This window comes from Rattus norvegicus, chromosome 8 (assembly GCF_021556685.1).
Source record: "Rattus norvegicus strain SHRSP/BbbUtx chromosome 8, alternate assembly SHRSP_T2T, whole genome shotgun sequence".
In the NCBI taxonomy this organism is placed as follows: Eukaryota; Metazoa; Chordata; class Mammalia; order Rodentia; family Muridae; genus Rattus; species Rattus norvegicus.
Genome location: NC_141541.1, coordinates 95325975 through 95352983, shown reverse-complemented (window position 1 = coordinate 95352983; position 27009 = coordinate 95325975). Strand labels below are relative to the sequence as shown.

At 44.7% G+C, this 27009-nt stretch overlaps 2 protein-coding genes across 3 annotated transcripts; one reads left to right on the top strand and one right to left on the bottom strand.

Moving 5' to 3' along the window:
* Positions 1 to 5799: 5799 nt before the first annotated feature.
* On the bottom strand, positions 5800 to 8798 carry Rwdd2a (RWD domain containing 2A). Its single transcript, NM_001108773.2, is given in 3 exon segments — positions 5800 to 6720; positions 7745 to 7971; positions 8721 to 8798. Coding segments are annotated over 2 exon segments (879 nt in total). The 5' UTR covers positions 7946 to 7971; positions 8721 to 8798; the 3' UTR covers positions 5800 to 6042.
* Positions 8799 to 8966: 168 nt separating this feature from the next.
* Pgm3 (phosphoglucomutase 3) lies at positions 8967 to 26657 on the top strand. 2 transcript variants are annotated; one of them, NM_001401193.1, is given in 13 exon segments: positions 8967 to 9069; positions 10393 to 10598; positions 11233 to 11417; positions 13005 to 13072; positions 15796 to 15929; positions 16601 to 16796; positions 18683 to 18840; positions 19497 to 19580; positions 21783 to 21881; positions 23159 to 23272; positions 24023 to 24145; positions 25425 to 25598; positions 26266 to 26657. In NM_001401193.1, coding segments are annotated over 12 exon segments (1629 nt in total). In that variant the 5' UTR covers positions 8967 to 9069; positions 10393 to 10394; the 3' UTR covers positions 26356 to 26657.
* Positions 26658 to 27009: the final 352 nt, after the last annotated feature.

The following is a 27009-nucleotide window of genomic DNA, read 5'->3' as shown; positions in this document are numbered from 1 at the left end:
GTCATCTGATGTTTAGTACCATCATGATCTGATCATCAATCAATACAGCCACCAGTTTACAACCAATCTTTTAACCCCAGAACCATTGACATGGGGCGGTGAGTAGGGCCAGGAATGGACACTGAAGAATGAACAAACTGTAGGATGAACCTAGGAGCACTGTTATAAAGAACATTTCCAACAACATTTTCCAGGCTTTCGTTTGTTAGAGTAACGTGTTAATAGACACCAAGTGATTAGGGCAGTGGGTCTGAGTATGACACTGCTGGGTGCCTTTGGACACTACTGATGTACCTTCCCTCTGGTTGTTATTCCAACAAGATGTTAGCTTTTGAAATTACTTTGCATTTTACTTTTTGTTGCATTTTATTAAATTTTGTGTATGTGTAGAGGTACAAGCAGGTGAGTCAGATGCCTGCTGAAGCCAGAAAAGAGTTTGAGATCCCCTGGAGCTGGAGTTACATACAGTGGTGAACCCTCTAATATGTGTCCTCTGGAAGAGCAGTATACACTCCTAACCACTGAGCAAACTCTATAACACCCTTAAGTTAATTTTTTTTAACTGACAAAATTTTGTTTTGTCTTTTAAGAATTGAAATCTTTGTATTCTGTAACAACAGACCTACACCAAATCTCTGACCCATAAATAAATAGAGGTACCAAAAGATTTGCACAGATAGATTCTAGCTTTTAAGACCTTTAAGCAAAACAAGGATATAATTATCAATGTATCCCCATTCAGCACACATGCCATTTGCAGGGCTGATTGGTCTTCCAGAACTACAGTGTGTTTATGAACATGTAGATGGTGATCCTACGAGTCTTCTTTCTTGGAGCTAATTGGTAGGTGGCCGTTAATTTAGCGAGTGTGTCTGCCCTCTTATCCAGTAGGAGCGAGCACCTGGGGCATTTTGCCTTCTCTCTGTAGGGAGTGCAGCATGTCTACCTCCAGGACCACATTAACTCTGACTGTATCAGGCCATCATTCTGAGACCTGGCCTTTACCAGCTCACCATTGCAAGGGACACCAGTGGTCGCACACTCACTGATGATCTGCTGATGGGACCCAAACACTGGAAGCATTAGGTTCTCTGGATGCCTGGTGTTAAGATATAGCATGCCTAAGTGGGAAAGTAAATGCTTTGAGAACACAGGGAAAGCCTGTCAGCTCAGCCACGTCTTGTGGAAGTCCACAGTCTGGTCCATGCTGGGATCATGAGGATATCTCCCCCATAGCGAAGGATGTATTGTCTAAGGGCTAAGGCTGGCGGGTGATCTTCTGGGAGGTGGCCCACAGTCTTTGATGGTCTTCAGTGGGTGAGCTTGGAGAGGCAAAGTCCCCAGAGACTTCACCCCAGGATTGCTTCTTGTAACTGATAAACCTTCTTGTCACTGTTAAACAGCCTAAGGATCCTGGGCATTAGTCAACCCTACTGAGCAGACTTCCTGCAGATCAACATAAAGATGAACTTTCATGAAATAATGCTGTTTAGATGAATTAATGATTTTATAGAATTCCTGATTTGGATAAAATAATCTTAGGAAGAAAATTATAAGAGATGGTTTTAGTTGTTTTGCTAGGAGGAGTTAATGGAGTCAAGAATGGAATGTACCCACTTCTCATAATAGTAAGTAAATGCTGCATAATAAGGAATACAATGAGTTTTCACAATTGCACGAGAAAGAGAAATAGGCTTGGGACAAGTTTGTGTTCAAGGAGAAACATTCATGTCCAAAGATGAAGCCACACGTGTGCACTCTGATAAGGTCATGTAAAAACTGTTGCTTTGAACTTATAATGATATAATGAGCTTACAGTATAAAACACTGCTTTGAATTTATTGATATTCTCCTGTAACTTCCCTTTTAATGTTTTATCTATGAGGTAATTCTTTCTTACATAGAGAACTTTTTAAGCTATTAAAAAGGTAGAAAGCTGTTATAGTTTGCCCTGGAGTTATCTATATTTTGATGCTAATTCCACTGCCCCAAGGATGGCTGCCTAGTCACATACTCAGGACTCAGGTGACTTTACCAGAACCTTCTCCCCATTTAATTTGTAAAATACAGGTGAGGGCAGGTATAGGATAGAAGGAGGCCTGTCATTGGACAAGAAGGGAGAATGGGCGGGAGAAAAGTTTGAAGGAAGAGGAGGAGACTGATACAGAAAGAGGAGAGACAGGAGGGACAGAGAGTAGTCATGGTTGAGAGAAAATGGAAACTGATGTTAAGATTCCACTCTGTGTTTTTACAGGTTGTTATTAATGTTCTTAAGGACTGGATGTGTACTGGGCTTTGTGTGTTTAGGTGGGCAATTGTATCTTATCAAGTGGGTCAAAGGTTATTGTGTTGTGTGTTTTTTATATGACGGTGTAGGAAAATGTGCGGCAGCTGGAGACATTGGGCCACCATGGAGTTGGGATGTGTGTTTCTGACATGGAAACCTGCCTTAGGAACTAGATAGAGAGATTGTTGCCAGGCTCAGAGAGAGGCCTTCAGCAGTGTTATATGGGATGGAGCAAAGCGGGTGAGAGGATTTGCTGACTGAGATTAAGATATCTATCTGATATCTTAGGGCACTGTGGTGATGGACCTAGTGGGAGATATAAAGACAGCATTTTATTTTTTATATTTTTACAACAACAGAAAGCAATAAAAGAAAGTGGTGTAGCTGTTTTTCATTTTACCTATTGTGTATGTTGACTGTATGTTTCCTTTCTTTTCTCTCTGGTTCAAAAAGAGTGAATGAATTCCAAATCTCTTGCCTCGCCAGTGAGGGGCTCCTCACTGACTTGCCAGAGAAAGGAGCTCTAGCAATAAACCCTTTTCCTTAATTCACTGAAGCTAAACAATACGGGTTAATCACCAGATCTTAGTGCTTATTTAAGCATAGATCATAAGAGATAGTTTCCTCAGAGCTTATTTAAGCATAAAGAGTTAAGTTTTCATTGTTTAAGCACAGAACAGTAAGAATTGAGTCTCCAGTGTTAAATAAACAGAGAATTATAAAGTTTAACAAAGCACAGAGAGATAGAAAGTAAAATTAAAGCACAGAGGTAAAGAGAAAAAGAAACCGTTAGCTTCTAGTCCCCAGTACAGTTAAGAGTTACAAAGCCTCCTGAGATCATCAGTTTTTTGGCTTTTGTCCAACTCTGTGCTCCCCCTCAGCTCGTTCCCCTAATGGCAGGCAGGTCCACACACCTTCATAAGCCAAGGAAGTTGGTTAGAAGCCTAGAGGAAGTGCTAAGGAGCTGGGCATTCAGGGGATCAGGATGCTCCTGGTAGCCAGAACTCAAGAACACCTCTACCTGGGTCTGGTTGATTCCACTTACTTCCTCCTACCCATGCAGAAGAAGGGGTCCTCCCCCAAAGCCATGCATGCACTGGGAAGGCTGGTTTGTGTTCTTTTTGGGGATGGGCAAACACAAGCTTTGAGTGAAATCATACGCATGTATGCATGCATGAAGGTACACACACATGCAAGCATTTGTATTAAAAATCCGAACCTCTTTAACAACTATCTATTGGTAGTAGACCCAAAAGTCCTGCTCAGTGCTAGTACTGGACATATTAAAGCAGAATTTTGAAAAATACTTAGAAATAATTCCAGGGGCAGTCATGAGTTCATAGACTTCGTATTCTGTTCATTCGATTATGCAATGCTTCAGTTTTGTTCCCTAGTTTAGCCCTTAAGCTGTTTATATCTCAGAAGCCATTTCTACTAACAATTATAGGAAACTCCTCCATGAATTAACTGTATACAGCACATAGTTTCATTTCAAAGACCAAAGGGCTAATGGAGTTAAATAGGGGCTAACAATTATGAATGCCTGCTTAATATTGGTAGTTGAAGGAGATATATATATATATGAATGTGATTTGTATGCTGTAGTTTTCAGTCTTGGCAAACATGGAGAGTTATTTGGGGGTGTAAAGTCTTGTTTCTTTCCTTGTATGTAGATGAGGTGTGGAGGCCCCAGTGTGAGTTCCATTGGCATAAAAAGGGATTGAAGCAGGAGTGGGGGAGCAAATGTCTTTCCAGACAGGCCACATCCAGAGCTTTCAGAGACTGACTTGTGCCCTGGGAAGATTCATGCTGAGCTACACAATGGGATCAGCTCCACAGCCTCAAGGGCACGCCTGAGGAGGCCATGGGTCCTCTCCCTAACCAAGGTCACGAGTTTCCATCCTATCCAGCAGGCGGGACAGTACTGGCTCATCAGAAGCTTTTGCAAGGTTCTCAATGCATACAACGTTGGCAACCAGTGATGTTTCATGGGGGCCAGGTTATTCCTTCCTCTGTGTGCCATCAAGTCCTGCCTGCAGAGACCACATCCTCCTGAGACCTAGCCGGAGAATGCAGTTTTCCTCAGAGAAGGGGCGTGGTGGTTGAGACCAGAGAGAAGGATGGTGCCCTGGTACATAGGAGATGTCCTGAAATTCTTACTCCAGGTTCTTAGCAACAAAATGATTGGCAAAAGCTAAAGGTCTTCACACTTTCTTAGGTATATGAGTGTTTGCTCTGCATGTATGTCTGTGCACCACATGTGTGCCCTCAGAGGCCAAAATGGGCATCAGATACCCTGGAATTGGAGTTACAGACAGTTGTGAGCCTCTATATGGGTAGTAGGAACTGAACCTAGGTCTCTTGGAAGAACACTTGATCACCAAGCTATCTCTCCAGCCCCTTACCAGTTTTTAAAATTACTGAACTCTCATTTTGAAAAGGGCTGGTGCGACTTTAGTCTTTGACAGCACTGACATCACTGAAATGTAGTTTGATTTCCCCCACAGGTTTTCGTGTGTGCCCTCTTCAGTGAGCCTCAGCTCTCTCTTGCTATGCTTAGGTGCACAGGATACATGGGAAGCAGTTGGAACACATCAGGGGATATCTTATAGCTAAGAACTGTGGGGGTAGAAGAAAGCCATGCTTTCTTCATGGGTCAGACTAAACTAAGAATATTGCTACTACTACCAGAGGTGTTTTTAACTAAATGGTAGAGTAAGAAGAGCAGAGATCCCACGCCCTTCATGCCTTTTCTCTAACGAGAGAGACAACTGTGTTAATCTGTATGTGCAGGAGTGTGGGTGAGTCCTGAGACTTTACTGCAATCTGCTGTTGCTGTCAGAATCTAATTTTACTAAACCACTTCAAATGGGGGTTTTGCAGTACGAAGTGTAGTAAGCAGGTACTCTACGCTGAGCTTCTATCTGTTGTGTAGACTTCATTACCAACGATGAGCTGGTATGTCATGGATGTGCTAGTGTCACGAAACTGAGATGTGGTAAGTTTATGGATTTGTATCTGCAGTCTGGTGTTTGACATCAGTGTGGGGCTCGGGACTTGCTTTATTCGTTTATTTAGTGTGTGTGTGTGGGGGGGGTTGGAGGTGTGTGTGAGTGTGTGTGTGTGTGTGTGTGGGGGGGTTGGGGGTGTGTGTGAGTGTGTGTGGGTGTGGGGGGGGTTGGGGGTGTGTGTGAGTGTGTGTGTGTGTGGGGGGGTGTTGGGTGTGTGTGAGTGTGTGTGGGTGTGGGGGGGTTGGGGGTGTGTGTGAGTGTGTGTGTGGGGGGGTGTTGGGTGTGTGTGAGTGTGTGTGGGTGTGGGTGTTTTCCTGCATCTGTCTATGTACTACTTACGAGCCTGGTTCCTGGGGAGCCCAGAAGAGGGCATCGATTCCACTGGAACTAGAGTTACAGATGGCCGTGAGCTGCTGTGGGAGTCCTCTGAAAGAGCAGCCCGTGCCCTTAACTTCTGAGCCACGCCCCCAGCCTCGCTTTGAACTTGTTGAGACAAGTTGCTCTGGTTAAATATATCATTTTATTAATTTACAATGAAATGGTATTCAAGTGTGACTTTACACAGCAACCTGGAAACATCACAGTTACACTGGTAGAAAGTTAAAAGGCCCATTAGCATTAGCAGTCAGAAAATTCTAGAGCTAGGATTTCCACCCCGAATTCTACAGTCACTAGCCTTTTTATTTTGGTCTCAGGAACGTAAATACTTAAAGCAATTACAAGCGTAGACATCTTAATAGAGCTCTACGACTCTGAACTTTTGCTTTCAATTCCAAATAATATCTGAAAAACATGCTCGCTTTTGTGTTTTCTGAGAAACTCTAGGAATTGGCCCAGGTTCATGTGATAATCATTCCGCAGCCCATAGTCACCATGGGCCTCAAGGAGTAATTCTTCAAACGAATGGAAGAGACGTAGGTCCTCACCGTCCCCCTCTGTCTCCACAGTTTCTGCGTGCTTGCAGGAAATGTGTTTCCAATTGGGGTATCTGATTGTGTGCCAGAATTCCTCACAGTGATCCTTGAAGCCCTCCACACAGATTATACCAGGCTTTCCTGTCATGCAGAATCCAGTCACATCTAACCTTTTCCCCACTTCCAGAATCTTTTTCCGTAGGTCCTGCTGATATATGTGGTGGCTGTAGATCCACATTCGGAGGAATGTGTTCTTGACCGGCTTGGGCTGTACAGACGGCTCATCCGACAGCTTCCGGTTGAGGAAGTACGATGCACTGTTGTCCTGCAGCCACTGGATTGCTGCACACACGCACAGCTCACCCGGATCGAAAGTCCCAAGATAGGCACTGAGACCTTGATTGAGAAGAAGCTGCTGTTGTCTGTCAAGCTCAGGTGACCGTCCAAACAGCTGCAAAGCCACGTATGGGTAACTGTGCGGCATGGTTACTTGCAAATCAATTGTCACCTTAAAATAAAAACCACACAGATTTAGATACTGAGAAACCACACGGCAACCGCACAATTATGATAGGAACAGTCCTGGAGACCATCGAGTGCCCGATACTGACCAACTAAGTGTGCTAGGTGTCCTGGTGGAGCAGGAAGTGATGAAGTCACACGCGATTTCTGCCTTAGACTAGAGCCTATCGAGGGAGATGAGCATTAAACAATGCCCACACATAGCAAGAATTTCATTTGGACTTGATAGAGGCAGTATCTACTGTGGAAGAAGTTCACAGGCCCATTGAAGTGTGTAATCAAGGAGATAAAATGGTCTGAGAGAGGGACAACTAACGGATGCACAGGGGAGACTAAGACAGTCTTCCTAAATGTCCAGTTCACCTGGTACCTATGCTCTGCTAATGTTACTAGCTAGGGTTAAGGGAACCAGAGGATGGAGGGAAGTTTATATTTAACATTTAGAGTTTGTATGTGTAGTCACTCTGCCCAGTCAGTGCCACTGAAATGGAGGAAATCCTAAACATTAACTTCGTAAGAACCTGTTTGTTACAGTCATGGTGTATATAGAAGGCATAGTCTAACAGTTGGGTTGGTAAGAAACTGGTTGAGGGGACAGAATGACAATATAAGACTGTAAGATCTTTTCACGTTAAAAAGGCATGTGTCTTCATGTGAGGCTAAGGTAGTCAAGAGAATTTATGGATCTTCTTGTGTTTGGTACACTTTCCTTCTAAACAAGTACTGGGATACGCGTTTGAAACTGTTCATTTGTTTCCTGGACCGGAAGCTCATGCATTGGGTTTCCCACTTAACAAGTGGGTACCTGGGGCTGGAGAAGGCTCTGCCATGAAGAGCCCTGGCTGCTCTTCCAGGGGACCTAGGTTCAATTCCAGGTACCCACATGTAGTCCTGACCTCCAAGGGCACTGCATGCACATACATGAGGGGGAAACCCCCATACACGTTAAAAACAAAACACAATAGGCACCTAGAAAGAAACTCTTAGGAGACACAAATAAAAGCACCCACCTTGGGCTCCTCAATTTGGAGCGTGATCACAAATTCGATGTTGGGTGGGAGCGCCTCCCTAGTGCCGTCCAGGTACCTCTTTATGTTTGTTAGGGCGTTTACATCTTCGAGTTTTACTTCTCCTTGGTTAGGAAACATTGAAAACAGCATTTCCATCTCCAGCAGCTGAAGCTGAAGGCTTTCTTTTATCGATGCTGACATGTCTCCAAACTAACCGGCTTGGAAACCTGGGAAAGGCCCAGAAACCACGGAGTTGTAAATGATGGCTGGTGTCCAGGAAATTTTCCCAAGGTTCCTTTCCTAGGAGGCAGTCCCGTTGTTTGTAGAGAGCTAAGGGCACACCTCCAGACATTTAAACTGTTTAGATTTCTATTCTCAGCCCCCAAACCTAGTATGCACACCATTCTTTAAAATGACTGTCAAAACCCAGATTCCTAGTTTCTCCTCCCCACCGTTGCCGGCCATTCTGGAGTCTGTGCTTTCAACAGGTGCTCGGGTGACAAATTTCGTGGCCGGTGGTTGCAAACACTTGTATTCCCGGTCAACCTCAATCCTGGGAAAAGCAGGGGTCGGCTGCAGCTAGGAAGGATGCCTGCAGCGCAGAGGGGAGGGCTCTAGGTCATCCCCGCCGCCAGCCCCCATCCGCAGCCCCCTCGGAGGACAGCCTTCCCTGACCGTAGTGGGGTGCAGCATTTCGCTCAGGTGCATAGGGACGCCACGGCACAGTCAGGGGCTGGGGGAGGGTCTCAGCCATTTCCACTTAATAAAATGATACGTAGGGCTAATTGGGTAAGACCCACAGGGATGGCGCTGCCCTCCTCTTCCAGGGGCTGGGCTGGGAGATGACCACAGTGGTGGGAGGGACGTCAACGCTCCCGTTCTTTAGAGACCCCGGGACCCTGAGGCCCAGGCTGAAAGGCGCAGCTGTCCAACCCGGGAGCTAACCCTCGGCCCGCCTCAGCCGCCGCGGCCTCACCCTTTCAGCTCACTCAAGCCAAGCAGTCCCCGAACCCGCTCCGAACCGCAGCCGCAGTTCCGCGGGCGCGAGCAGCGCGCGGACGGCTAGGGGGCGGGACCTGGCACATGGGGCGGGACCTGGCACATGGGGGCGGGGTCACAGAAACCAACTCGCCGCGATTGGCCGGGGCGGGGCCTGGTGATGCAGGGGCGGGGCCATCGGACCTTCCCAGCCGTGATTGGTGGGGGCGGGGCGTCGGCCCGGAAGCCAGGCTCGGCCACGTCTGCGAGATCTGAGTGAGCTGGTTAGGTGCACACTGCGCGGCCGCATCTCGCCTTTGGAGAGAACGTTCTTGCTCCAGATCTAGGTGAGCGGGCGTGGGGAACGCTGGGCCGCTGTGGGTGGGGGTTCCTTGGCAGCTGAGGCTGGGGATGACTGCGGGATCTACTCGGCGCGGCCCAGGTGCCTGCTGTCCTCACGGTGTAGTGCGGGGAGCCGCGAGTAATCAGGAGCTGGGAGCAAGGATGCATCACGAAGAATGTGGCAGTTTGAATGAAAGAAGCGGGCACTGTTGGGACCTTTAATAAGCATTCCCATACCTAATTGAAATTAGTTCTAAAACTCCAAATGCATTAAAGGTGGAAGCATGCTGTTGTTGTATGACTTATTTTTCTTTGAGAGAGTTCTGGATTTCATAGGAGTGGTTGACGCCCTTATGAATAATCGGGATACATTACTAACTGGACAGTTTTTTACAAAAATATATTCGTCCTTGTGAACAAAAGTTTGATAACTTTGGAGAGATCAAAATTAGCTTGGGAATGATTGATTTTACCAACTGGACAAAAGCAAACATTTCCCAACATTTCTTGTAGTTTTGTGTATTGAAGCAAGAAAGGGTAATAAAGCTAGGAGGTGTGGCTGGTAGGGGAGAGACAGCATTTCCTCTCTGGGCAAACTAGGATAGAGCTGACCCAGGAAGTGCATTTTGTGGCTCTGCAAGTACAGTGCTGGCTGAAGTAGAAAACCCCGAGTTGAATTAATTGGAGGTATCCCACGGTGTTAGGGGGACTCATTTATTTTTAAATGACAGACTTTTAAAAGCAGCATCAAAGATGTTAGTTGTTTTAGACATCACTTTAGAAGGCTGCCATGTCTGTCTTTTATGAAGACTGGGAGTTCTGTGAGATGTCCTAGCTGACCTGGGAGGTCTCAGACCAGAGGAAATGACAGCACTTTGCTTTTCCTTTGGGACTGTTTCTTTCCAGCTTGGAAGGAATAGCAAAAGAGCCACACAGATTTGTGCATCTGACCTTCAGCCTCTGTCTTTCACTGGCCACACACAGACTTTATAATATTAACTGAGACTGACACCAGAGTTGATCCTTTTGTAAGATAAAATTATCGTTGATCTTCTAGGAGTCTCTGACCATAGATGTGGTGACTTTTATTTTAAGAAAGTTCATCGTGGAGGCAAAGTGGGAGAGGAGTCGGAAGCTGGTGTCTCTCCAGAATCTGTCCTGGAGTCCAGTTTCAGCAGGAGCTTCTAAGTAGTTCTAACTCATGGACTCCTTTTCTCTTTTTTGACCTCCCAAACATAGTTCTTTGGAGAGGGTCCCAGTGAGACAAATGTGCCTAGTTGGGTTGGCAGTTGGTAAGAATTCCTTCATTATAGTTCTTACTTTTGTAGACATGGATCTGGAGGCTGTTTCTAAGCGCTCGGCATTCCATGCCAAGCCTCAGGGGCTCATTCTTCAGTATGGGACTGCTGGATTCCGGACAAATGCCCAACATCTTGATCATATCATGTTTCGAATGGGGTTGCTAGCTGTTCTGAGGTCAAAGCAGACAAGATCTACCATTGGAGTCATGGTTACGGCCTCACACAACCCTGAGGTAACAAGATGGTTAAGCTATAGTGTCTGAGAACCTTGAACCAAAGTCCACACACATTCTTTTCCCTCCCTCCCTCCATCCCTCTGTCCGTCTGTCCCTCCCTCCCTCTCTCTTTCTCTTTCTCTTTCTCGTCCTCTTTCTCTTCGAGACTAGGTTTCTCTGTGTAACCCTGGTTGTTCTGGAACTTGCTCTGCAGACCCAGGCTGGCCTCCCAATTCACAAAGATCCTCCTGCTTCTACCTCCCAAGCGCCGGGATCAAAGTCATGTGCCACCATCACTGGCTCAAAGTCCACATTTTAATGGTGGGAGTATGTGCCTTCGGGTTTGAAATAACTCTTGTTGCTGCCGTCTAGCTCAAGACTGAGCTGGGTGTGGAGGGAATGGGATGAGGCTATTTTCTTGGAGAGTATCCAGATTAGAGCAATAACAGAATATCCTTCCAAGTTTGGAGGGGGACATTATCAATAAGGATAGATAGCATCACAAGGAACTGAGGAGGAAATTGCATGGAGACTTGGTGTTGCTGGTGCCAGCTGGTACTCAGGGCAGTTCTCAGCCGTCAGCTGGATGACAGCAAAGGTTCTTTCTACTCACTCCACTGCGTGCTCCCTTAAGGTTTGTCTCTCTTTTAAGGAAGACAATGGCGTGAAATTGGTCGATCCTCTGGGGGAAATGTTGGCCCCTTCCTGGGAGGAGCATGCCACCCGTCTGGCCAGTGCCGAGGAGCAGGACCTGCCCAAGGTGCTTGCTGCCATCGTGGAGAGAGAAGCCGTGGATCCGCAGCAGACTGCCTTCATAGTTGTTGGCAGAGACACCAGGTGACGAGCAGGGTTGTCTGCGCAAGCGCACATATCCCGGAAGGATCATATCAGCGGGAAGGCAGGATTAAGAGAGGCCCAGGCCTCGCCGCTCTCTGTTTTCCTTTTGAGGTGGCACGAGGAGGCTAAGTTTGGGTTTGGAGGCCCCGAAGTCTTAGCGTTCACACAATGTGAGCAGGTTTTGTAGTCTTTGGGAGCTTTCATCTCCTCGAGTGTGTTGGCGACAAATCGGCATTTTTGTGAGTTTTTCCTGAAATAATCTGTGTAGAATAGCCGTGTCCTCACATGGTGGACGCATTAGTGAGTGTGGCACTGTAGGCTCGTTCCCCCTCTGCAGAGCCAGAGTACGTAGTTGTTTTGAATGAGCCACACATGGAGATTTTGTTTGTAGTCTGTTGCTGGTTCAGCTGTTCTGTCATTTCTCCATTCTGGAATTCACTGGAAACAATGTTATTGTCTGTGGGTTTGCCATGCGCCGCACCTTTTGCTTTACGAAAGCCTACTTCTTTTTGTGATGCTGGGTTAAACCTAGACCCTGAAACAATAGTTTTCTCTTTTATGCAAGCTCTGGCTTCATCCAAGTCACCTTCAAAGGATGCATCTTCTTATTCTCCGTGTAGCTGGGACTTGGTGTCTGTTACCAGAGGTTTTGCAGAAACCACACTCTCATTAGGTCCACAGCCAGAAGAACTGCTAAGTGATTAATGTCCTTGACTCATTTATTAGCCATTGCTGAGGTGGGCTCTTACCTGTGATTGTATAATGATTTGCTTGCTTTTCAGGCAGATGAGTAATTTGCTTTGATTTTATAGGAGGGAAACTAGGTTATGTGCACTCAAGAGTTCTAAGACTCCCGTATGCCTGCACTGTGTGCTTTCAGTATTGATTGTTTGCTATTACTTCCTAAGATGCAGGCTGCTACAGTCAAACTAGGTGCAAGTTCTAGCCTTTCCATCCTTTCTCTCTTTCCAGATATTCTTATTATTGCTTACCTATGTGTGTGTGCGCGCCTACGTGTTTGTGTGGACGTGGATTTGCTAGAGAAGGTCAGGTGTTTTATCAGATTTCTTTGAGCTAGAGTTACAGGCAGTTGTGAACTGCCTATGCTGGGAATTGAACTCAGATCCTCCGCAAGAGCCATCTCTCCAAGCCCTCTTTTATTACCCTCCTTCTTTTTTTCCCCCCACTACTGGGTTTTAAACTCAGGGCCTTGCGTATGCTAGGAAAACACACTTCTACTTAGCTATATAGTCCTAACCCCCATTTTAATTCTGATACATTCTCACAAATTTACCCAGGCTGGCCTTGAATTCTATACTGGAAGTAGGTCATGAGCCTAGTGGTCCTCCTGTGCCAGCTTCAATTGGAGGTCTGCACATCATATCTGACTGACTCTTTGCATGTAGTTTGTAAACTTAAAAGCCAGAATTTTTCAAGACATCACCTATGCAAAGGCACCTGTAGACATACTGTAACTTGATGGCTTTCAGGTACAATGAATATGTGATTACCTTGAAATTCTTAGCACACGTCTTCTCCATTCGCTTTCCTGTTTGCTAAAATCTGCTTTATTCTTTCCTTTCGCAGACCCAGCAGCGAGAAACTTTCCCAGTCTGTAATAGACGGCGTGACTGTTTTAGGAGGTCAATTCCATGGTATGTAGTTTTAAGTTAATCATTAAGAAATTGTTTTTAAATTTCAAAAGTAACACATAGAATTGGGAAGTAACAAAACAATAAGAATTAAGAAATTAATTCTTAGATAAACTAACTTTCAAAATATTACAAATTTACCCACGAGACAGAGCGTATTAAATCTTTTCTTCATGTGACAATTCTTATTTACACATACAATCTTACCAGTGTTTCAGGATGAAAGCAAATTTAAATACTAATTAGAGGAGTGTGCTTATTGATTTTACAGAGAGCTCAGTCTTGGCTGCATAGTTGACTCTCGGGCATGGACAACATTTTCCAGAGTTTATGGATATTTTGATTATTGTCAGTGCCGAGAATGCTCTTCGCCTTCCTGCCCAGTAGAAGTATGCTTATGGCAACTGGAGCAGACACATGCTTAGGCACATTTCAGAAATGGTTGCAAATCCTGGTGTGATTTGAGCTGTGTGTCCCCTCAGCTTGCTGCCTCTGACTGCTCGTCTGGTCAGTCCTTAGTCTGTTTATGTCCATGATTCTGTCTCCTATACCAACCCGAATTTCGATTGCTGGATCCTCTAGATCAGGGTTTCTCAGTCTGTGGTCGAAACCTTTTGTAGGGGTGGGGGGGACGGGTGGACAGGGCGTGGAGGGGGATCAAGTGGCCTTTTCACTAGAGTCGTCTAAGACCATGGAAAACACAGATAATTATGATTTACAACAGTACCACAATTTCAGTTATGAAATAGTAACGAAGTAATTTTATGGTTGGGGTCAGCACAACATAAGGGAGCTGTATTAAAGGGTCACAGCAGTAGGAAGGTTGAGGACCACAGCCATAGAGCGCTGCAGCCCCACCCCTCAGCCTCCTCTGGTTGTTGTGTCCCAAGAGTAAGCAGAGCCTAATTAAGGGATTTTATACACAAGAGAAACGGCTATGTTTACTTTAAGCCTTGTCTTAGGTAAGGTTTTACTGCTGTGAACAGACACCATGATCAAGGCAAGTCTTCTAAGGACAACATTTACAGGTCCAGAGGTTCAGTCAGTTATCAAGATGGGTGCATGGCAACATCCAGGCATGGTGTAGCAGAGCTGAGAGCTCTACATTTCCATCTGAAGGCTGCTAGGGGAAGACTCGATTCTAGGCAGCTAGGACAGGGGTGTAGCCCATCCCCACAGTAACACACCTAATCCAACAAGGTCCTACCTACTCCAACAAGGCCCCACCTCCTAATGGTCCACTCCCTGGGCCAAGCCTATACAAACCATCACAAACCTCCACTTGCTGTTGTGCAGAGGAGGAAATGGATAGGAAAAGAGACCAGGAGACCACTCTGGTATACACAGTAAGCTCTGTATAAGAATGAGTAGAGACACGAGCAGTGGGAAATCCTGACACTTTTTTATTTTTATTTTTAGAGATTTATTTACATTTCAAATGTTATCCCCTTTCCTGGTTTCCCATCCATAAATCCCCTCTCCCGTCCCCTCTCCCCCTTCTTCTATAAGGATGTTTCCCCACCTACCTACCCACCCATCCCTTCCTGCCTTTCCCCCCTGACTTTCCCCTACACTGGGGCATCAAGCCTTGGCGGAACCAAGGGCTTCTCCTCATTGGTGCCCAACAAGGCCATCCTCTGCTACATATGCTGCTGGAGCCATGGGTCTGTCTATGTGTAGTCTTTGGATGGTGGTTAGTCTCTGGGTGCTCTGGTTGGTTCTTGAATTGAAAGGATTTCAGGATTTGGTTAAGGCTAGAGCTATGAAAAAGAACTTTGAGGTTTCTAGGTTGATCAGGTAGGTAGGGGACATGTCCTTATGATATTGTTACGGGCCTGGGGTCGTTCAGAGATTCATCAGCCTGACCATGACTAAGAAGAAAAAGAAGCTTTACTCATATACTGGCACCAGGTCTACACCAGTGATTTGGAATTCCCAAGGTATAGCACCCAAGTACCTTAGTCAGGGGTTTATAAAGGCAAAACCCACAAAGCTACGGACTTCCTTCCTTCCCGCTGTGGTGGTACAAGCGAGGTTGTGGACAGAACTGTTTGTTATGTTACATGAGCAACATTTTCATTACAATTGGATAAGACCAGGCAATTAAGGAACAGCCCTTAGCACTCTGGGAAGTTATTTGTCCTTGGGTAAGTGGAACTTACAGGTTACAGGGATTTTTGCTTTATAGATTTCTCAACCACAGTAATTAAAAATAAAACATGTTAGCTGTCACAGTTTCAGTGACAATTTTTGTTTTCTGAGATTCTGGTATAAGCCATGGTTCAGATTATTGAACCACCAAACTTGTGGGTAGAAAGAGAGGTCTATTGGGGATGGGGTAGAGGTTGGGATTGATGGGGGTGGGTGGGGACAGAAATAAGAGCAAAATGGTGGAAAAGCCAATCGGCTGATGCCTGACCCCAGGCAATTGACCTTTGTGGGAAGGTTTAGGCAGGTTCTAGGGGATTAATGGAGGTTCCTGGCAAACTCTTCCCCCTCAGGCTATCTGCTTTAGTAGTAAACAGAAACCCACCCTTTAGGCTTGTTTACCTGACAGTCCTCTGTCTATTAAGGCCTGAGTCCTGGTTACCATAGTGTCACCAGCACCGGCACCTTTTTCTGGGGTGGTGGTGGGGGCTAACATTCTTATGGTATGAATTTATGTGAGCTGCTTTTGTTCATGAGAAGTGAGCCAGTGGAATGAATGCCTTTTGTCTGTGTGGCAGATTATGGCCTCTTGACCACACCTCAGCTACACTACATGGTGTATTGCCGGAATTCCGAAGGCCGCTATGGACAGGCCACCATAGAAGGCTACTGCCAGAAACTCTCCAGGGCTTTCGTAGAACTCATGAAACAGGTGAGACATTTCCCCATTGTGATTAGAATTCCTACAGGTGAATGAAGTAATTCAGTTGCCAGCCCAAGTTTACCACTTCTTCCCCAAATGCCAAGGATCACTAGATCCTTCTCTCTGAGAGCACAGGCTCTGCTCTGTGTTTACTGGTGAGTGTATCCTGAGAAAACTCATGGTGCCTTTTCCTGTTTTTATAACCTGATTATAATGTAGATGCCACTGGCTTGAGAGAAAATACCGGCAGCAGCAAGGACTTTGTTTTAGGTAGACCGACTTGTTAACCCTGGAGACCTGCAGGGTGTGATCCACTGACTGGTTCTCCTAGAACTCAGTTTTGGTGTGGGTGTTGTTGAAAGACTGAAAATTATAAAACAACCACAAAATCCCTAAAGCCCCAAATGTGCCTGGTGCCATCCTGTGCCTTGAAGAGCATGGGTAGTGTGCTCAGCCACTGTGTGCTCATGGTTAAATGGCTGCTACAGACACAGTGGGCCCTACTGCGTCGAGGTTCCGCTGCCTTCTGTGAGCTGTTCATTCCGTGACACTACTGCTGTGTTCAGGTTTATTTCAAGGACGTGGAAATAACAAGACCTCTTCATGTATATGTGCATGCATGCATGCATCCACCTTGGTGACGTGATGTTTTCCTTCCTATGTCTTTTTTCCTGTTACAGGCTTCCTGCAGTGGAGACGGAAGCAGATGGGTTAAGGTTGACTGTGCCAACGGCATAGGGGCCTTGAAGCTAAAGGAAATGGAGCACTACTTCCGCCAGGGACTGTCGGTTCTGCTGTTTAATGATGGGACTGAAGGGCGGCTCAACCACCTGTGCGGTGCTGACTTCGTGAAAAGTCAGCAGAAGCCCCCCCAGGGTATGTCAGGGTCATAGCAGCGGTGTCTAACCGGCCCCCAGAGCGCCGTGGAGCCAGCTCACGTAAGCTGCCTGTGAGCGGAGAGTCACGCCACCTTTGGATCCTCAGAGCTCTGCCCACTCATGGGTGCCATTCAGATCACGTCCTGCTGAAAGGACAGGCAGAAAACAGCACTTTAGGGTGACAGCTCTCAAAATTGAGATCTGTCAGGATCAAGCGCCTTCCTTGTCAGCACACAGATGGCCGCCTGTCTGTCTGTCCAGGGTGGGCTGCGTTGGGGTGCAGATTCCTATTGTCACCAGGCTTTGCCGGTGGCTCACGTCCAGGGAGCACACTGAGAATTCCTGATCGGAAGGCAGCAGTAGGACGTAGCTTACTGTTCATGCTGTCTGCACTAGACTCCTAGAAAGGGAGTGGAAGGCTGCCTGGAGATCATTAACCGACTCACTGATTCCCTCACGGGAAGATCAGAAGATCGGTGTGGTCACCTGTAGTGAGGCAGTGGACGCCCCGTTAGACTCCAGGATGCTCTCTGTTAACCTGGCCTGCATGGCGGGTGGATTGTTTGGGCCGCAGAGCCCGCGTTCAGTTGCATTTTTTACTTCACTGTTGAATGACTGATGTCTCTCCCTACACCATCAATCTGCTATCCCCACACATTACAGATCAGCTGCCCCACTCTACGGCTGTCCTGCATTTGCCTCACTTGTGGGGGCTGTTGTTGTGCCTCTCTGTGGTAGGCATTAAGTATTTTAATTTATGCCACCTTTCCAGTGTAGTGCTTGTTTTGATATTACTTTACTTGCCCTTCAGTTCTAGACTTTCACCTGTTTGTCTGATTGTTGAGGTCTCTACTTCTGTGGCTTTCTCTGTTGGCGAGACCCATGCCCTCTCCACAACAGGCTGTGTTTGGACCTGCAGGCAGCCAGGCTAACAGGATCTTCTTAGTCACCCAGTTGCTTCCTGTTGTCTTTGTGTCTCTGCTGCTGTCGTGCACTCCTAAGGGACAGCAAGATTTTCTGATAACTGACAGAGCAGTTGAAGTTTCAGTGAGTGTATGCAAATGCTCAGCGAGCTCTCAGAAGTTATAAGCTATGGTCCTATTTACTAGCATTTCTCCTTCCTGTCAGGATAAGCAGATAAAACATGTCTATTCGAATTAAAGGAGCTGGGCGGTGCTGGCCCACGCCTTTAATCCCAGCACTCAGGAGGCAGAGGCAGGCAGATCTCTGAGTTGGAGGCCAGCCTGGTAAATAGAGCAAGTTCTAGGACAGCCAAGGCTACACAGAGAAACCCTGATTTGAAAAGCAAAATAAAGAATTAAATCAAAGCTTATAAGTTAGCTAGTTCTGATTTTTATTTTTCATATGTAAGGGACAACATGGTTCTAAGTAACGTTTAGAAATCTCCATGACTTTCAAAAGATTATATGGGAAACTTGCCTAGCCAAACCAACTGGTTAATAAAATTTTATCTTAGTAGAATAGCATATTTCACATGTATGCGAGTGCCATTTTTGGTTTTTACTTTGCCTTGCAAGAATTTGACTGCAAAAAAGTGCCAGTAGCTTGGCAACTGGCATGCACCTTTTATTCTAACACTCAGAGGCAGGTGGCTATTGAGTTGGGAGGCCAGCCTGGGCTACCTAGTGAGGTTTGTCTTCAAAAAGAGTACCAGTAGGTCAAGTGCACATCGGTATTTAAAACTGGAAACAGTGGCTTGTTACTTGGAAGGGATCTTTTAAAACATCTCTTGAAATAGTGGATGTGCTGTACTGTAGCATTTAATATTTTGATCTGCTGTATTGAAAAGATAGTTAAGTGTTCATGTAGTGAGCTTTCTCATTTCTCAGTCTGAAGGGCGCTTTAAATCCTCCTGTGTGCTAGGAATGGCAATGAAGCCGGGTGACAGATGCTGCTCCTTTGACGGGGATGCAGACAGGATCGTGTATTACTACTGCGATGCAGCTGGCCGCTTTCATCTCATAGACGGAGACAAGATATCGACGCTCATCAGCAGCTTCCTTAAAGAGCTACTGTTGGAGGTGAGGTGGGGCTGAGCCACACTCTGGCTGGCTGGGGAGCCTCTGAGTGTCCGAGCACCACCATATGGGAGTTCCCGAGACTCGTGCCCTGAAACAAAAACAAGCACGGTGGCAGCCATGCCAACATGAGGCATTGGCTTTCACTGCAGTACAGAGAATGTTCTAGGTGATTGTATGCATGCGTCTTTTCTTTATGCTGGCTTGGCCTTATCATGGAGCTTTGTGACCTTTTGATTTCTTTATACTGACGACTCATGCATTACTGAGAATTCCATCATTACTGTCAAGTATAAAATTAGAACAAATAACACCTGATATAATTATTACTGTTACTGTGACAAGTTTAGTAATGTATTTTTTTTTCCTCTTTTGGAAATCTCCTTGAAACTAGTATAAAGCTGTAGTTGGAAATTATAACCTGGAAAAGGTTTATTAATAATTTACAGAGATCACAGATTGTCTTCAAGAGGACCCACAATAAAACAGTGCTTGCAGATAGTTTAGACTTTTTTCTAGGAGTAAATGATTCCATTTAGAATACCATTTTTTTCCCCTTAAACCAAGCCAGGGCAAAACTGGCTGCTTCTGGTGTCTTTACAACTCTCAGAGGCTCCCGTGCCTTTGATTGTGAGTTAAGCATCACTGTTTCCTTCTAGATTGGAGAAAATCTGAATATCGGCGTCGTACAGACAGCATATGCAAATGGAAGTTCCACAAGGTACCTTGAAGAAGTTATGAAGGTATCCCATCATCTGGTTTTGAGTCTTTTCTGAATAGTGTGGTAAGATGATTCTTCGGGGAAAATAATGTTATTACAAAGTGATCAGTGAACCAAGCTGAGCCACTCTCCAGGTTAATGTGACTAGGATCCAAAGACTGACATCTCTGGTGCAAGAGGGAGGGAGGGTTGGAGCTCACCTTGGAGCATTTACTGTAATATCAAAAACCTGTCCACTCCAAGTGCTTATAATGAGTGCAGATCTTTTAGAAGGCTAATTGAGTTGCATTTGTAACCCGTGGATACTTGAGGGCCTGAAGATGCCTCTTTCAAACACAATCGCATTATTGCACCTAGATATTTTTCATTGCTGTGATCAAAGACCTGGAAAGCAACTTATGGAAGGAAGGGCATCTTCTGCCTCAGTGTGAAGGCATATAGCCCCCAGCGGGAAAGATGTAGCAGGAGGAGTGTGAGGAGTGACATGGGGTCACTCAGGACGTGAAAGTAGAAAAGTGGGTCCTCCAGTGACTGACTTCCTTCAGCTAGGCTTCCCCCCTCAAGGCCTACTTGATGTATGGTTGTACTCAGGTGAGCCTGGCAGAGTTTGGGTATTGAGAGACTCTTTATCAGTAACCCCGTTGTGTAGACAGTATGTATGAGATGGGATGTGTCTGCTTGGCTCTGGGAGCAGGCGAGGATGTTTCCTGGAGCACCCTGGCATGCTCATCGTGGTCTTGCTTTACAGACCTATGTCTTTTGCTTTGGAGGGAGAGCCTTTCTGGGTTGATGGGGACTTTGCTTCTACTTGCTTTTCCAGTCTCTGACCACACTGGCTGCTCAGAGTCGGGTTCATGGACAAGATGGAAGCCGTTTGGTTTTCTCCATCTCACTAGTGGCTCTAATTTTTCCAGCCTTTTGAAAACCACTTCGAATTCCGGCAGGCTCTGGGCAGAGAAGTGAATCAATACAGCAGGAGAAGGACTGCGAAGAATGCTTGGGCTGGCTGCTCTCAACTGCAGTCAGTCTTCTAAAGGAGTAGAAATGAAGATTGATGTGGATTTCCTGTAGTTTAAGAGAGTAGTAGATGGTCAGAACATCACCAAGGCTGCTCGCTTCTGCCCTACTCTAAATACATGGTTATAGCAGCTTCACTCCACGGGTTTTCATGGGCTAGTGCTTGATCCTAGGACACATTCTGAGAAGTGCAGTAATGTGACGTGTTGGTGTCATGGTGTGACTCTATAGTGTCTTCAGCTGTGATGACCAGATGACCAGGGCATCATGAGACTTGGTCTTCTGGTACCACTGCAGCACCACTGTCCCTCCCTGACAGGATACCATTAACATAACGCAGGACTCTTTAACATGGACATTGTATTTACACATCAGAAACTGTTTACCTCTCAACCCATTTTCCTTTTGCATTAAGTATTTTTGACCTTTGCCTTCCTATGGTTTCTCAAGCAACAAATGCTGACCTTACTTGAGGCCTGTCGTGTGGTTTTGTTTCTGTGGTGAGTTTTTGGTAAATCTGTTGGGCTGTTTACTGCTGCTGATCCAGTCAATGTTACTTATTACTATCTATGACCAGTCTTGAAAGTCTAACTGGCCTTTTGTTGTCCCTTTAATTTTCATTTTTCAAGACAGGGTTTCCTCTGTATAGCCCTGGTTGTCTTGAAACTCACTCTGTAGTTGTCCTCTGAGTGAGCACTGGGATTAGAGTAGGATCAAAGGTGTGTAGCACCACACCCATCCCCAACTGGCCTATCATAACTTTCTAAGCCAATAAATAGTTGGCAAGAAATAGTCTTTGGACTCTATCTAGCTTGCCACTATTTATGAAAGTTCTATTGGAATTGAACCATATTGGAATCCTGCACATTTGTTTACATGAGGTCTGTGGCTGCCTCTGCACACTTATGTTTGTGGAAGACCATATAGCCTATAGGGTATAGGATATTTACCGTCTGGTCCTTCATAGAAAAGGAAAGCAGACCCCTTTGTCCTCATACTACAACTAACAACATACATACTACAACAACAGAAGCGGCCTTCTGAAAGCAGATGATGCCACTCTTCTGGTAGTCATTGTTGGTGTGGGTGTCTTAAACCTTTATTGTCTTTGGCATCAGAGGGAGGCTCCAGATTTTGTTCTTTATTTCTAGAATAATAGATATAACAAGTGTTTGATTAACCATTGTCTGTCTTTACTGTGTTGTAGGTACCTGTGTATTGCACTAAAACCGGTGTCAAACATTTGCATCACAAGGCTCAAGAGTTTGACATTGGAGTTTATTTTGAAGCGAATGGGCATGGCACAGTAAGTTTTGTTAAAGATGGCAACTGGCCCTGGCTGGCACTTTTCTTAATGCTGGAGTTCATGTAGGAGTAAACTACATGATTGTTGTATACTTTTTGATGCTGTAAAATGTTTTTTTAAGACTGTATTGATCTTGTATGAAGAATGTATCAATTTTAAAGGGGCTAGGGAGAGCTCAGTTGGATAACCAGATATGAGGTATGGAGTTTGATAAGTGCTGGAGAGGCAGAGACAGGCCATTCCGGGGATCACTGACAAATCAAGCTGGTGTAATCAGTGAGCCCTTCTAATGGAAGATCCTGTATCAAAAAGCAGTCCTTGATGAACATGAGGTCAATCCTGGCCTCAACATGTATGCATATAGACACATACACACCATTTAAAACAACACAATACATTATTTCATAATGTACAATTCAGCTCCTTAAAATATTCCCACTTCTTATAGAAGTTCAGTAGCTATGATGAAAAGTTTCATTGGGCTTAAAGTGTATATAAACATTTCTTAGTAGAGGACTATTCTGAAAAAAAAAAGTCTAACATAGTTCACATACTCTAAAAGTCACTATTTTAATGAGTATAACTATTTTTTAGATTTTTAAGGTTCAGATTTTATTTCAAAATGTCTTTGTACATCTCATTTCATGAATAGATTTGAGGTAGACATCTGAATGTAGTTTAAACTATTCTCTTTACTGTTTGCAATTTGCTTTTGGAAAAGCCAGGCGTATAAGGAGAAAGAGAATTTGCTTCTATAAAATACAACTAAAATATAACTTCAGCCTTTAAAGGGAAGTCCATAAGGTCTCTGTTGGATCTGTTCAACTTCAGTCATTATAAAGAAAATGGATATGTCTTTCAGTAAAACTTTACAAAACCCAGCAGGCCACCCTCGATCTTACTTTACCAAGGAGTGTCTATTTTCTCAGAGGGTTGAGCAGTGCGTGCTAACGTCAGTACTGGCCTTTTTAGGGTTATAAAAGGATGGTTGTGGCATTTCAAAACAGTGTATATGGTGGTAGGTATCTGACACTGTTTGCTGCATGGTTCAAGATGGGAGTGGAGAACACAGTAAACACATCTGTTTTCATCAAGTGGCACTCTCTTTTAAGTTAGCTTTATAATCCGTAAACTGTCTCCTTAGTAATACCCTTTATGCTCTGATTTGATCTTAATATTGATGGCGAACATAAAAGTAACATTATTACTAATTCAGTGTCTCCAGATTCTCTAGGAATGAAGGTAACCTGGACTGACTTCATACGCTTCCACCGCAGGCTCTGTTCAGTGAAGCGGTTGAAGCGAGGATAAAGAGACTCGCCCAAGAGCTGGAAGATGAAAAGGGAAGAGCTGCCAGGATGCTTGCGAGCTTCATCGACTTATTCAACCAGGTCAGAGCTGCTGAGGTGGCTGGCGAGGAGTTAACATTAAGACATGAACAAAGAATTGTATAAAAAGTGGAAAGGGCCTGGCTTGGTGGTTTATTTCCAACACTGTTGTCCACAGTTGAGACTTACACTAGAAATGGAACATTTTTATACGCCTCCTTTTCTTGATATTTTACTAAGAAAATGTTGAAAGTTCAAGTATACTTAGTAGTTACTGAGTTATATATTTTGTGTGTGGCTAACTTTTCAAAGACGACCTTTGGAAAATTCTTTAATATTTACATGTTTGAGCAAGATACATTTATGAGTCAGTGGAAGAGCAATGTCCCAAGTCCAGAGAGACAATGGAATGAGTGCCTGTTTGGACTGGCCATCTTATCCACCTTGCTTTATAATCACTGCAGGAATGGGAAGCAGGGTTATCATCTCTGTCTCACAGATGAAATACAAGCTAAGTCTGGCTCTAACTTCAAGTGTATCTTGAACCACAGCTTGTTCTCCCTCTTAGTGCCATCAAGAGATCTACTTGAAGTATTTGAGTCAGAGGGTGTCAGGACTGAACCTTTACCCAGTCTGTATGTTTCACACGACTTGAATACCTGTCCTTGTTACCTTCCACAGTTCTGTGTATCACCTTGGTGTTTATGTTATTTATTGCTCTCTGGCTGATGACGCCCAGCTTGATTTTCCAGGGGACGTGTTCCCATGGGATTTACTTAAGGCTGTCCTATGCTTTGCTCCCCAATCTTGCAGGCAGCTGGAGATGCTATTTCTGACATGCTGGTGATTGAGGCCATCCTGGCTCTGAAGGGGCTGTCTGTACAGCAGTGGGATGCTATTTATGCCGATCTTCCTAACAGACAACTCAAAGTTAAGGTGAAGAGAGTGTGAAACCACCTTGCTGAATGTAGCCGTTCTTCCAGTCTCCCCATGCCAAGTGTTTCCTGAGTGGGTTATGTTTCGTTATATGTACTTTCTAGTTAGGAAGTAAGGCCTTATAACAACTGTTTGCCTCGTACTTTAAAAAATAAGTTATTCTATACTCCCACTTTATAGAATGGGAGGGATTATGTGTGAATATGCATCACTTAAAAATGTGAACAAATTTAAACAAAGTCACAAAAACTATGTAACCAGCTTAAGCAGGTTTCTGCTTTCCTATTCATTTTCTCACATCCAAGCACATGCTATTTTGAAGCAAAACTGAGAGGAGCTAGTGTGAGCAGCAGAATCTGTATCTGTTAGAAGACTCTAAGGGAGAGAATTCTCTAAATGCATTTCAGATGAGCCCATATTTAATTTGTATCAGTCTACACATTCTTCAGTAGAATTGGATGAGAGATTAGAAATAGTAAAGCCAGACCTCAGAGAGAAATGACTGCAGAGTATTTGCTTTTCCCATATTTAGGAGATTCCACCACAGCTCTCTTATAATATGCTGCTTCTTACAAGGCATGGAAGTTATCTGATCAGTCCTGGGGCCAGACGGTAGTTATTGGCCATTATTTTAATGGTAGCCCTGAGCTAATTTGTGGAAATGTTCTCTTTAGCTAAAGGTAATTTTTTGCATACTGAAGAATTTTTCTTTCTTTTTTTTTTTTTTTCTTTTTTTCGGAGCTAGGGACCGAACCCAGGGCCTTGCGCTTGCTAGGCAAGTGCTCTACCACTGAGCTAAATCCCCAACCCCTAAGAATTTTTCTTTAAAGAGTTATGTAGATGTTTAAAGCTGCTTGGCACCCGTGATGGTGGTGCATGCTTTTAATCCCAGCACTCAGGAGGCAGAGACAGGTGATCTCTGAGTTCAGAACTAGCCTGGTCTGCAGAACAAGTTCCAGGACAGTCAGGGATAGAAACTGTCTTGAAAAACTACAAACAAAACAGGAAATTTTATTATGGTGAGTTTTGCCTCACCTGCTCTGGGGTTTCACTGCTGCACACGGTAACCTGAAGTGCCCACCTGTTCCTCTGTGGCAGACTGTTTTGAACAGGGTAAGCTTTAGAAAGTGAGTCTGACATAGTAACACATGACGTGTTTTTTTTTTTTTTTTTTTCTTTTTTTCGGAGCTGGGGACCGAACCCAGGGCCTTGCGCTTGCTAGGCAAGCACTGTACCACTGAGCTAAATCCCCAACCCCACATGACGTGTTTGTGCGCAGGTTGCGGACAGAAGAGTTATTAGCACCACAGATGCTGAGAGACAAGCAGTCACTCCACCAGGACTCCAGGAGGCAATCAATGACCTGGTGAAGAAGTACAAGCTTGCCCGAGCTTTTGTACGGCCCTCTGGTACTGAGGATGTTGTCCGAGTCTATGCAGAAGCCACCTCACAAGTAAGCTGGGATCAATCTACTGACAGAGTTGGGAATCAAGGAACACAGGGAAGGAGCAAGCACTCTGTGTTTGGATCTCACCATGGCTTTCCTTTGACATCTGTGAATACAGTCCTTTAGGAAATGGAGATTGAAGTGAGTGTGAATACAGTGAGAGGCTAGTCAGAGGTACACGGTTAGACAAGTTTACACCCCCTTTAATTTGTTCCCAGACAATGTTCTTTATCCCAGATTCTCGAGGATGTGTTCTGGCTGTGCAGGGATAAGTAATAAATCCTTAGTTTAGTTTGACACATGCTAATTTTAATATATTCTTTTCCCCCTTTAAATCTGTAGTTTGTGGAAGTTTCTGGACTTTCCAAACCTTTCTTCAGAGGATATTCCTGTCCTTACTCTGTACCTGTATTTTCTGCAATTTTATCATTTGCCCTTTGGGTGAACGTGGAGAAACATCAACAGTTACCTCTAAGAATTACTTATGGAGGCTTGGTTTTAAGTTAATTTAGAATAATTTTATAAACTAGAAACTGAAAATTGCATTTAGAAGTACCCAACCCACTTTTTATTTAATTGTGGGCTTTAGAACTTATTACTAAAAGCTGGAAACAGTCGGGAAGGACCCAAAACAGGCACTGTGCCTCTCCCCTAACCTTACTGTGATTTGCAGGAAAGTGCAGATACGCTTGCCTATGAGGTGAGCTTGGCGGTGTTTCAGCTGGCCGGAGGCATTGGAGAAAGACCACAACCACCTTTCTGAAGATGAATTTTATATTCTGTGGAAATGGACTTCTGAAATGTTTTTATAACACTTTATAATACTAAAGCACTAAGGCATTTGCAATCGTGACATGACAAATGCATGCTAATGGATTATTTCTAGATGGTTTTTAAATGCTACCAGGAAAAAAATGTTTAGAAGCTCTAAATCTTAGACATGGGAATGAAGCTTACCCTGATTTTAATCTGTATTATGTTTTAATAGCTCAAGTGTCATTAATTTTACAGGGTATGCAGTGAATTCATGTAGGGTATTGGGAATTAAACTTTATTACCAACTAACTCTTGGCAGCACCTTTGCGATTGCTCACCTAACCGAGATGCAGCACTGACATGCCTGGTTCACATAGGGGAGATTTTGTATGATCCGATTTCCCATGCAGACCTTACTGTGAGGAAGAAATGCCGTGTTTGCTGCTTCTCGGCATCAGAGCTGGCAGGTGGCCCATCCTTCTGTGCACTGGACAAGAGGGCTGTGCTGTGCCCACTGGAGTGTGTGGTCCAGGCTTCAGCTACTCACTCTTTAGTGCTCAGGGAAGGGATACAGCTCAGTCTAATACATGAAATCTCTCACAATGAAGTGACCATTGTGATACTAGGACATTATTAGCCACAGAAAGAAGAAAAACAACTT